General features: G+C 36.8%; 1 protein-coding gene across 1 annotated transcript in view; it reads left to right on the top strand.

Annotated features, from left to right (window-relative positions):
• The window catches only part of LOC148829342 (leucine-rich repeat-containing G protein-coupled receptor 5-like), a 98,474-nt gene that overhangs the window by 59,598 nt on the left and 26,438 nt on the right, over positions 1-12,438 (top strand). Inside the window, exons 4-5 of the mRNA XM_088924143.1 lie at positions 787-858; positions 6,400-6,615. Coding sequence (XP_088780269.1) covers positions 787-858; positions 6,400-6,615 — 288 coding nt within the window. The remainder of the gene's footprint in view (positions 1-786; positions 859-6,399; positions 6,616-12,438) is intronic.

Here is a 12,438-nt window from a genome sequence, read left to right as displayed (position 1 = left end):
ATTGTGTCCCAGCAGCAGATCCCACTGCACAGCAGATCAGCAAGAAATTGCTTTACAAACTGAAGTAAGGTACAATGTTGAGTAGGCTCCATTTTTCAAGCCCAAGTGGGAACATAGCCAGGGTGCAAACTATGTTCTTATAAAGAACTTATTCTGATGAATAGTGCTGTTGCAGTTTTAACAATCAAGCATTCAGATCACCATACTGGGGTGTATCAGTTCAGCAATTTAGGTTCAGAGGGAAGAGTCTCACTTACTGATCTACCAACACCACCTATAGCAACAACAATGTTTCCCTGGAGCCCTTTTATTCCAGTACTGATCAGGCCTAGCCTTGCTTTGTCTTCTGAGACCTGCGAAGATCAGGCTATAAGGTGGTAAGCCTGCTGCTTTCATTTGCCAAAATGCACATAATACTAAGTTTTAGGTTTAACGCAGTTGTTGGGTGCTTCAGTTGGGTGCTTCAGTTCGGATGGGTGCTAGGGGAAGGTCATCAATTAGGGTAAAATTCTAGGATAAGGGTATAGGTTATTAATATTGGTTATAAAAACATTTATGTTGTTATAAAATGTTATGCCTCAAAAAGCCTAATTCATAGGAAGATTTACCCAGTTTCCTTTTTATCTTTTCATTCTGTGATATTTTAGTCTGGATAGTGAATTAAGAAATAAATGGGAAGACAAATGTAGTGCCACCAGCTTTTTTTTTAAAAAAAACACATTTTTTCAGTATTCGCAAAAAGATCCTGAGCATCTCTTTTTGGTCTCTTCTTTCCCCTTTTTGCAGAATGTTGCAGAACAACCAGCTGAGGCAGGTCCCCAGCGAGGCACTTCAGAACCTGCGAAACCTTCAGTCTCTGTGAGTATCGAAGCCTGCACCGTTGAAATCAAAGAAGTGGCCCTTTCAGCTCTCTTCACAATAGGAATGAACAGGCTGACTGTCAGTAGCTCATCTTATAAAAGGAATCGCTGAGAACCAGGAGGCTATCAGTCTGGTTTCAGCACCCATTCTTTGTCGTTTATCAGTCGAACTCTGCTAAAAGTGGCTCTGCCTTTTAATTATCATATGAAACGGGGGATAGAGACTGGGGAAAGGGGGAGCTGGAAATGAGTCCAAATGAAGCTTTGCCCAAAAGAAAGCTTACCTTTGATCATTAGAGAAAAGAAGGAGGGAGAGATAAGGAAGCTCAATGCAGATTGCCTTTCAGGGTAGTCAAGCTGGAATCCATCCTTTCGTTCTTTTTAAACACATACAAAATATCTCAGTAAGATCACATTATTCCACAAGCATTCTGTCCTAAGACAGGTCAAGCAAACAGACTGGCCATTGTTGCGGTCTCAAATTTGGATGCATGTTGTACAGGGTTTCCTCAATAACATGACAGCTTCTCTTCTGGTGCCTTTGTTGCTTAAATGCTACCCTCTGAATAAGGTTGGAGCAGTACAAAGCCCCAGGGTTATGTTGTCAAAGTAAGTGAGTGGTGTTCAGTAACCATTAATATCCTGGGCAACAGTGGTCAATAGAGAACAGGGAACAGCTGTACAATGGAAAGACAGGTACAGTGAGGGCTACTGTAAGGATACATAATAGGTGTTGTGAGTCCAAGAGCTCCTGCTCATTGTGATCTTCCAAAAGTATTAGATTCCTCTCAAAACAAAATCAGAAGTATTTTTTTTATAGTTCACTTCTGGCTCCTTTAGCACTGTGGCTCTCTTTGTTGTTCGAAATGATAAAAACCAGTTTGACACAACTACAAATTGCTCTGTTACTTTTTTTTTTAAGTCTGCACATAGCGTTTTCCAAAGGAGGTAACAATTGCTGGCACTAACTGAACTGTATGTAGAGGAAAATATTTGTGAAGTTGAACAACATCAGCTGAATGCTAGACTGGAAGTACTATTTTGTAAAAGCTGGCTGGGAAAAATTTGAATGCACATGTAAAGGGATGAAAGCCTGACCAAAGTGACTAGCTGCATCAGCTAGCGCGTCATTGTGCTTTTTTGATGGGATTTCTAAATCATTAAGTTGGTAATAGAGAGTCTTAAATGGGTTTAAGGAATTCCTTTGAGTGAAAGTGGGAACAGTTTTTCAAGATTGGAATTCTTTAGGTGTAATTTTCCATCCCAGCTTTCTCACTGGGTGTGTCTCTGGCCACCAGGTAACTCTTTTGTTGGTTAGTGCTGTCAACTGTAATGTGAGAGGAAAAACAATTAGACTTCAGAAAAAAATGGTTACTAGATTGCTATCATATAGCCAGCAGAGACTGTATTTTCTTCTAAAGTAGAACTGGTTGTATTTACATATTAGCATTTGCTCATCTGATGAAGTACTGTCAAATCCAGATTGAATCAGAACCACTGATTCTTGACTGTGTATAATTCATCCATTTTTAAAAGGATAAAGTGATTTTTCCACCTAGTTATAATTTTCTTAAGTGATTATTTTAAAAATAATTTTGCAGTGCTATCACTTTTCATTTCCTTTCTCAGAAATGTGTTGTCAATTTGTAGTTCTTACAATTATTTTTTCAAATTTACTTTATTGTGTGATTTCCCTTTACGGCTGTGTGAGAGCTTTGTAACATTTACAGGCATAACAAAAACAAAAACTCTTACGATGTATAGATTTTCCAAAATAAGTCATAATTATTACAAAAATGTCACCCAAATGTTCGTCTTAGTGTTAAAAAGACATCATAATCCCATGTCTGACTGTGGTTCATGACTGATAGCGTTGAGCTGACCTACCACACACAGGCAAACCACACACTCTGTCTTTGACTCTTTATTAGGGTCTCGTTGCTTAATTAAGCTTCCTGAAACATACCCCCAACTCTCCATGCATTTTGTTCATAAATGCTATTTTCTTGTCAGAACTTCAGTCATGGAAATGTTTAATATGTCTGGTGAAGGCATGGCGAATCAATAGTTAGGATAAACAGTGATCATCAATGTTTATATATACCATGCAAAAGTTCACACGTTAGACCGGAGATTTGTGCTCACCAGCAAACAAACTAGATGTCTTGCTGCCAGAAACCTATGTCAGAAAACTATGTCCCTAAAGCAAATGTCAACACAAGAAATTAAGGAAATTACTACCATGCAGCTGAAGAATGCACAGACCTCCCTGCTAGAAGATGTCTCTTCTGGGAAAAAAGAAGGTAGAGAAAACTATATCTGTGCAAAGGAAAATGAGAACTCTCAGTTCAGCTTTTCGTTCTTTTACTCCCAATTGGCAGGTCATTTCAGTAAGCACAAATCCCTGTTTACCAATTAGTACTGGGCCATATCATTTTCAGAATACAGTAGGTACACACAGTATATTAAGTCCACAACCTTACATTCCTCGGGGGAAAGTTTGTGGACAGTTTGTGTTGTGGAAGACAAACTGCTTTGTGAGATTGCAGTGTATATAGGAAAAGGGCTTACTGGGCCACTTTCAGAACGATTGGTCAAGGTCAGACCACATGTGTTGAAAGTCAGGGCTCAGTGCTGGGGAATGACTAAGCCATGCCAGAGCTTTCTCGATCTTTATATTTGCACTATATAGGAGATATGCCTACCTTAAAAACACAGCTTTCTTTGGGAAGACACACAGTTTGAGGGCCAAGATGAACAATCTGAGATATAGAACAGACATTACAGTTCATCCAACCCACCAGCTGTGACTGTCCAACAGCCCAGATCATACTTACTCCACAGAGAGTCCAAGTACATTAATTGTGCTGTACGCAACAGTAACAGCAACAGCAAAAAAGTAGTGTTATGTTGTGTACTTGAACTGAAACTAAGAAAGTGCTAGCATTCTATAATGATGATAGAATGATACAAGTGAAACTTTAATAGATATTACTAATCAATTTAAACAGTGAAATAAAACATTTGTAGATACTGTAAACAGTAATATTCATACTAACTAAAACTAAGAGTAGAGATGTTACCCCAGTGTCCTGGCCAAATTTCCCCCGGTCTTTACCAATCATGGCCTCCTAATAATCCCCATCTCTGAATTGGCTTCATCACTCTGTTCTCCTCCCCACTGATAGCTGATGTGTGGTGATCATACTGGTGCACTATGCCTGCTGTCGCATCATTCAGGTGGATGCTGCACATTGGTGTTGGTGGAGGGGAGTCCCCATTCCCTGTGCTTTGAATGGAGTGTTCAGAAAAGTATCATATAAGTGCCAGGAATTATTATTAATTATTCATCCTAACCTAGCCTCTATGTATGGATGCCTCATTGACAGTGTATCGAACCTGAAATGGAGTTTGTAATGAACTTTCAGGAGGGATGACAACAACCAAGTTCACTCAGACTCAGCTGTCAGTAATTAGCAATCGCTCCTGATGTCATTTCCTCTCCTAAAACACTATAAATACTGTACGTGATCCTCTTCTCTCCCTTGCGTACATCTATTGCATCCCACCTCCACCTGCAGCTGCCCCGTGGCCACTCCTCACTCTGCATGGGGGTCTTGTCCTGCTCGTCTTTGGTCAGGAGGTCAGCCCTCAGCCAAGCGGGTTAAGCCAGATTTTCACTAAACACTCCATAATCCTTTCAGGACACTTTGTTCTTGGGTGTTGTTATTCCTGATGAATTAAAAATAAATTGGAGATCAATATCATATCTGTTAGACCTCCAGTTATACAACCTAGTATAAAGAGTGACCAAAATAATTGCCGTGAAAGAGGTTTCTGTGAATATCACAGTGCAAAACTGACCTATTTGCTGTACACACAAAAAAGATCAAAAGAGAATAATGCATATTGCAGTTTTAAACCTTGTAGGGAGGTACACTGATGCTGAATGGCCTAGAACTGTATGAGCTCTGGAGGAGTCATCTGTGATAACAGATGCTGAAATGGGAAACTGAGCAATTCTGGGGTTACAATACAGCTGTGGTGAAAGGCATAGTTGTCCCATTTTTTTTAATATGGAAATATAAAATATATGGAATGCAGTCTGTTTTATTGCTTTATTCTGTCCTAATTTGGAACGGGGCTTATAAATCTTTCAAAGCGGTCCAGGTTATAAGGCAGGACCAATTGGTTAAGACAGTAATTTCAGAAGTTATGTCTCCCAAAGTCTTTCCTAGCCCTTTTTATAGTATCTTTTTATGAAGTGCCCTTTTCACTATATGCTTTGCAAATATTGGTTTTGCATTTCTGTCCACAGAAAAGATTTGATTTTGGCTTTATTCTCTATTATATTTGTTTCCCCCACTACATTCTGATAAGTCTTATCGGATAGTACAGTATGTTAATTTGTGTATGAATTCCTGGAGATTTCTCTTTTTTGTTGCTTATTCATACCTGTCACATACATTTACCTTTGTTACTTTCAGTGAAAGACAGATAAGTAATGCTTAACCTCCTTATAAAGAGTTAAGCAATATTTTACTACTTTAATTAAAAATCTGTTGTTGTTCCTCTTGGTATCTCGATGTTTTGTTAGGAAACCTAAAGGAAATTTCAACTAATAAACATTATTTATTGAGCTGTCGTTTGGTATTGTACATAATTTAAAAGCCCATACTGTATCACTAAAACAAAAAAAGCAGATATTAAAAAATGAATACAGCATTCCAGCTAATTCATTCATATTTCACTTAAAACAACCAAAAACAGCAAATTCCATGAGGCAGGCTTGAAATAAAACTGCACTTTTTTCATTATTATGTTTAGCATGCATGTAACCTTGAGATAGTTTGTCTGAACCATATCCTGTTAAAATAGGTCGTTGAAAGAACCTTGTATTTTTTGTGAAGGGAGCAAACAGTTTTAAATCCTTCTTTGTCAGTTCTCTCTTAGCTTGTCATCCTTGAAAGCAGATTAGACAGTGAATTTCAAAATCCTGTTTTTACGTTCTAAATGAAGGCAGGTATTAAATCAAAGGGTAAATGGATTTTTGGAGAGAACAAAGCTTGCTGTATCCTACCATACCTTGTTGTTATTCTGACTTTTTATTCTTCCCCTTTATTCTGAGGAATAGTCCTCAGCATTTTATTTACTCATTTTTAAGTCAATGTAAAAAAAAGGGTATTTCAGCCATTTGTACCTTAGTATTATACGGGATTTATTTTGTTCCTGTGTTTCTAATTTAAATTGGAAACCCAAAAATCAAAGTTCATTTGCGTACACTGTATACGTTTGTTGGTTATTTTCAGCTTTGTGGAAGTATTTGGAAGTATTTCCAATAGTTGAGCACTCCTATCAAACTATGAAGTAGAAGTTAAAATGATTCATTGAATTAAGGTATCTCTGAAATAGGATGTTATTCCAAAATTAACCAAGCTAGTTAGTTAACCAAGCTATACTGTACATTTGTTCCTTCTTCCATATATATGACTAACTGAAAAAAGGCTATTTGTATTATATTTCCATGTTCATTTCCCAGACGTTTGGACGCCAATCATATCTACAGTGTGCCACACAACTGCTTTGATGGCTTGGTGGGTCTGAGACACCTGTGGCTGGATGACAACTCCCTGACAGAGGTCCCCATAGAGGCTCTTAGCAGCTTATCGACACTGCAGGCTATGACATTAGCCCTGAATGAAATCACACACATCCCCGACCTTGCATTTGCTAACCTTTCCAGCCTGGTTGTCTTGTAAGTATGAGATTATTAGTTTTACAATATTAGCGATTTGTCATTTCCTAAGCTAACTTTAAATGTGAATGGTGTTTAAAAGGTGAGCAAAAGAAAAATCCAAGGAGAAAAAAAAAATCAGATCCTGTTGCATAGCAGTCTTGGATCCATTCCAGGTTTGAAAAGCCATAGGCTTTTCTATAAAACAACTCCAGGTGCTGGATATTATACACTAAGATTGTTATCTCATTACTAGCAAGTTTAAACAGACAGATGCATACACTTAAATAATATTAAGCATATTGCTTTGTGGCTTTTTTTTGTACATTTTTTACAAGCACCTGCACCTAGTAAACACTAAAATGGATAAAACACCTAGGCAGTTGGAGCTGGCTTGATCCTGAAATTCAAACAATTCATTATTATTTAATCATCCCCATCTCTTCCATCAAGCCATAGATCAGTGCTCCTCCAAAGCCTTGCGTATACTCAAATCTCATGCCCTGCAAACTCCTTCACTGAAGAACTTTGCAGTGGTGCTTTGGGATTCCTTAAGTCTTTCTGGGGGGTCCTATCGGTCTTGACCTCATGGGCAGGCTCGTCCTGGTGCCAAATAAACGTTTAATACATTGCATTAATTAGCATTTACCAATCTACTGAATATGTGTTACACTATGTGAGTTTTTTCCTGAAATTTATACCGTACATAGCAACTAACAGGTCTGCTTTGGCTCATATTTGTGTAGTGTCTCTGTCTACAAGAAAAGTGCAAGTGTTTTTAGGCAGGACTCTTTTCATCTACAGTATAAGAGGCCTTAGGTATAAAAATATACTCCTTTAGTTTGACTAGCTTTTACCTAGACAAGATCAGGTAAATAAGTCAGAGTTAATACAAGGTATGTTCTCCCCTTACAATGACCATCTCATTGATCTAACCAGAGTTCTAATGTAGAGGAATGTCGTGATCTGATGAGTTTCCAATCAAACAGACAACAAATGGAGTCCTAGAGATGCACAATAGCCTTCAAACTCCTGTAGAAGGCAAATCACTAATCTGTATAATCAAGCTGACATTGTCAAACCTATAAATAATCACCTGAATTAATGTCTGGAGACTTCATCAAATTCGAAGGCAGAATTTCCCTGCATGTAACGAACTTAATCAATGTAATCACTCAATCAATGCTTTTTCCACAAAACATTTTTTGTAACTTTGTATTTTTGTGTTTGTAATAACTAAACCATATTCATAACTGAATCACGAAGTTTGATTTAACAGTCACCGTGTAGTTAATTCTGTTCAAATCACAGAAACTGATTGTGAAATGAAACAGCTAATCGTCCTTGTTGGTCATGCACAGCCATTAGTCATCAGTGTTTATCTTGGCATATGTGTCATCATTTACATTTGTTACAAGCATGACTGTACTCTGTCACAGATGTATGAAGCCTTATTCTAGCCTTTAAACATAAATTAGAAAGGATGTTTCTTTCGAATTAAGAGAAATTTTAAATGCCTGTCTCAAAGTGTCCCTGGGAATATGGAGCAATATGCATATCTGAGACATAAGTAAACGTAAATTACAAACTAGCTGTATTTATATGTTATGCTAGTATTTCAACACTTAGCTTTGGAGATGCTTAAAACACATCTTCAGCAACTTCAAAGCAGTGAAAACAAAAACACGAACACTACTGTAGCTCTACTGTATATGGGCTACTTAGTGTGTATAGCAAGATGCAGAGGTGTGGTTTCAGTCCAGCACTGTTATGTGAAATCCAGTTTATACAGGTCAGTTTAGCAGGTCAGAGTTTCAGGACACAGATGTTTACTCCTTGTCCCAATGGGCAATGTGAGTTGAAGGTTTATGTGATGTCGGACCCATGTTGCTGGAGAAAAGGAGTTATGTGCCGCTGCATGACCTGGGGACTGACACTAGTCCTACGATGCACATGGAACATTTCTGAGCACTTTATGTGTGGAGACACTTAGTTCTAACAAAACCGAAAACATCCAGGGTACTGTAGGTGTGGTGCCACAACTCATGGCAGTCCCAGTCATTCTCCTAGATCTATTTAAGGAGTTGCTCTCTGCACAATGAAAAGGCAAATCAAAGGGCAAAAATAGGCTCAGTGTTGTAAGCAACCCCAAATGACTGAAGAGTGCATAATTAGAAATGCTGAGGTCAGCAGCGTGAGTGATTCATGCTGTCTGAAAATGTTATTCACAAGGCTTCTAACCTGCTTATTGGAATTTCAGTACTGACATGTGAAAAATACAGCATGCATGTCTTGCTGTTTGATTGCTTTTGCTGGAGATCATCATCTAGCTGTAAACGTATTCCCGTGATGATTTTCCAAGGTCTCGTGACCATGGAGCTGTCAGAGCTGTGCCTTGACCTCTGTTTCTGATTGTTATTTCTTTGTGAGGGAAGTCTGATCTCACCTTGTCTACTGTGTGTTTTGTTATGTAGGGAATTATCATGTCATGTCTGATCCACTGTATGTATAATGTGCGTATATGTATACATTTGTTTATTCATTCTTTTAAAGTTTATGAGCATATAATGCAGTTGCAAGCCTGTCTTTACTCTGACACAGATATACAGTATATACTGTAAGCCTTGTTCTTGAAAAATGATCCAGTGAGCATTCATTCTTTTGTATAATCATATAATGTAGTAATCCAAAAGTGCTTACTAAGATTTGAAAATAATTGTAAAAGTGGAGTGTACAGGTAGCATAACAAGGCATATGTATATACAAAGAAACAGGTAAAGGTATATTCCATGCTGAAAGGAAAAGAAAAGAGACACTAAGTTTTGGCTGTGGAGTTTTGTTCAGGTGTGCACAGAAGAAGGCTCCACAGCTGAAACTTTGTGTTTCTTTTCTTTTCTGCATGGATTAAGCCTTTAGCTATGCATTTGCAGTCTACGGATGCTGACGCAGCTACCTGCTTGAACATCTATATGTATATATAATCATGTATAGGACTATACTTACATTCACTTCAGAAAGTATTCATCCCTGATCCAATTTTTTTAGTGAACAAAGTATTAACCCCTGAGCAAATATTGTTGTATTCTGACCAGAATTTTTAATGCCTTCATTTACACAACATAGCTATAAGAAACTGAGTGGCTCTGTATTATTTCCATTTCCTAATGATGACCCTGACTGGGCTCCAAAGAACTTTTAACACACTAGATATAACCTCCTCACAACTCGTATCAGAGTTGTACAGACAGCTCCTTGGTCTGCGTGATAGAATTTCTGCTATGATATGCACTGAGCAACTGAAGGATCTTGTATGAGGGACCTTATATAGACAGGTGTATTTTTTTCTCAAGTCATTTCAAACAAACTGAACTGACTACAGATGGATTCTATTGAAGTTTAAAAGGTGATCTTTCAAAGATATTATATAAGATAAGGGTATTATCTTACAAGGATATTAGATGCATCTACTGTAGGCTTAAGTTGGATTGTCATGTCAAATCATTTCAGTTTTTTCAATTGCATTTAAAACATTTCCAAAACTTTAATTCCATTTTGACATTATAGAGTAATTGATGTAAATCACTGGCAAAAAATCCCATATAAACATATTTCCATTTGAGTTTGTAACATAACAAATGGTGAAAAAATCTCAAAGGGGTGAATATTTTCTGAAGACACAGCAGAGTTGGCAAATAGCCTTGCATGCCTTGCATAACCTCTTTCTGTATTTTTCCTAGAAATAAGCCCTGCAAAATATATTTTCTTGGTATCATTAATTTAAGCAGCACAGTACAATCTAAGCAGAAAATTACAATTTTTGTAAAAAAGATTTTAAAAGACCTAGTAAAAAAATATGTTGCATGTTTTTGTTCAAGTGTGTTTCAAAAAGAAAATGAGATTCAAATAAATGTCTTCTGTTAAAACCCTAAGGGATTATTGTACAAGTTTCAACACATATCACATTTAATGAGAGTACAGAATACAAAAATATAATTCCACAAGTTCCATGATAATTGCAGTGTAAGTTTGTGTCTATATAAATGTGTCACAAAGCCACTGAAAGCTTTATAAAAAAGTGAGATAGTGAAAACATGGCTGGTTTTGACAAAATAACACATTCACCAATATAAAACCAAGAGAAAGTTAGAAAAGTTCATGATAGAAAAGGAATAATTCTTTTTTTTTTCATTACGACAACATCGTATCAACAATATAGGATAAAATACTGTCTCAGAGAAAATGGGAAACATTGAAGTTGATAAAAGAGAAATGACAGATGTAAAATGGATACTGTACTTCACTCAGATGTTCAATAAACAAATCAATAACTTGCCTCAGGCTAAAGAAGGAGAAAGTTCTATATTAAATAATGTTAGCATAGAAGAGACAAATGTGTTTCATATGCAAGAAACACTTATAGATAAATACATCATCAATTCCAGATGGTGTTTTATCAATTGTACTTAAAGAAACAAGAACTATTATTCATAGCCTGATAGCAAAAGTCTTCCTACAGTCTGACAAGTAACTAAAAATAGTCTTCAACAGAGAAGGCTACAAGGAAACCTGATTTAAGTTTTTCATGTCCTCAAAGGCAGTGATAAACTAAACCCATTGAACCTTTTCATAGTGAGCGATAAAACACCAACCAGAAGACACTGGTGGAAACTGTGGGGAAGCAGTTTTAAAACAGAACAATGAGAATGAGAATCAGTATCATTCTTTAAGAAACAGCTGTATCACAGCTTCCAAGACAACTTGTCTGCTAAAAACCAAATGAGAAAGATGAGCCAAATGGCATCCTCTTGTTTGCAGACTTTCTTATTTCTTATAGGGATTTATACACCTGTTTGAATTAAGATAATTTACCTGGAATCTTCACTGTTTCGAACTAGGATTATTATTTTTTTCAATAAACATTAAAAAGATGTTGCTGAAAGATAAATATAACTTAATAAAATAATTGCTCAAGGTGTATAAATGTGTAGTGATTTTACTGTTAATTAAATATGTCGCTTTCTTCTTATGTATGTGAATAAGCGATGTTGAAATAAAAAGGAAAGTAACTTTTAATTTGGAAAGTAACAGTTAATTATCAAGTAATTTCAGGAGCAGTGTAGGAGTGAAGCTACAACTTTAGATAGGTAAATTTTTATCGTCTTGTGTGTATTTTTTAAGCTGCTAACAGGATGTTCTCATCTCTTAAAAGAGGGGTACTGCCAGAGACAAATGTCTGTTGTTTATTAGAAACATAAGAACACATCTTTCTCATTTGGTTGCTAGTAGAATTTTGATTCAAGGGTTTTGGTCAGAAACAAGGATGGACAAGTTATTCCACAGTTGCACAACACGAAACCAGAGGATGACAATGGAAAATGTGCAAGTGCATTTAAAGAAGAAGAGGCATTTCTTTACCCAAGAGATAGTGGGAATATGGAACAAGCTTTTTCAAGAAACTATATGGTGTCCTTGGATCAATTAGCTGCTAACTACTAAATGGGCTAATGGGGCCAAATGAGCTCTTCTTGTTTGTGATCCTTCTTGTGTTTTTATGTTCTAAACAAATTGTATCGAAACGTAAGAAAAGATTAAGTACCTAGAATTAAGTCAATCCACTATCTGTAAATAAACATTTGCATTTGAAGAGTAATTATTAAGACAGTTACTGTTCCTGCCATTTTTCTGTTCTTTCTCAACCGTATAACATACCTTCAAGAATTAGACCGTGTGGCATCAGATCAACAGCTAAACTTTTGCAGCCTGCTTTAGTACTGTTCTACGTGAAGTAACCTGTGGTGGTAATTATAATGTAACACTATAGTTATTTCTTGGGGTGCAGGAAGG

The sequence above is a fragment of the Atractosteus spatula genome, chromosome 8, assembly GCF_055471065.1.
Source record: "Atractosteus spatula isolate fAtrSpa1 chromosome 8, fAtrSpa1.hap1, whole genome shotgun sequence".
In the NCBI taxonomy this organism is placed as follows: Eukaryota; Metazoa; Chordata; class Actinopteri; order Semionotiformes; family Lepisosteidae; genus Atractosteus; species Atractosteus spatula.
This window is presented reverse-complemented; position numbering and strand designations above follow the sequence as displayed.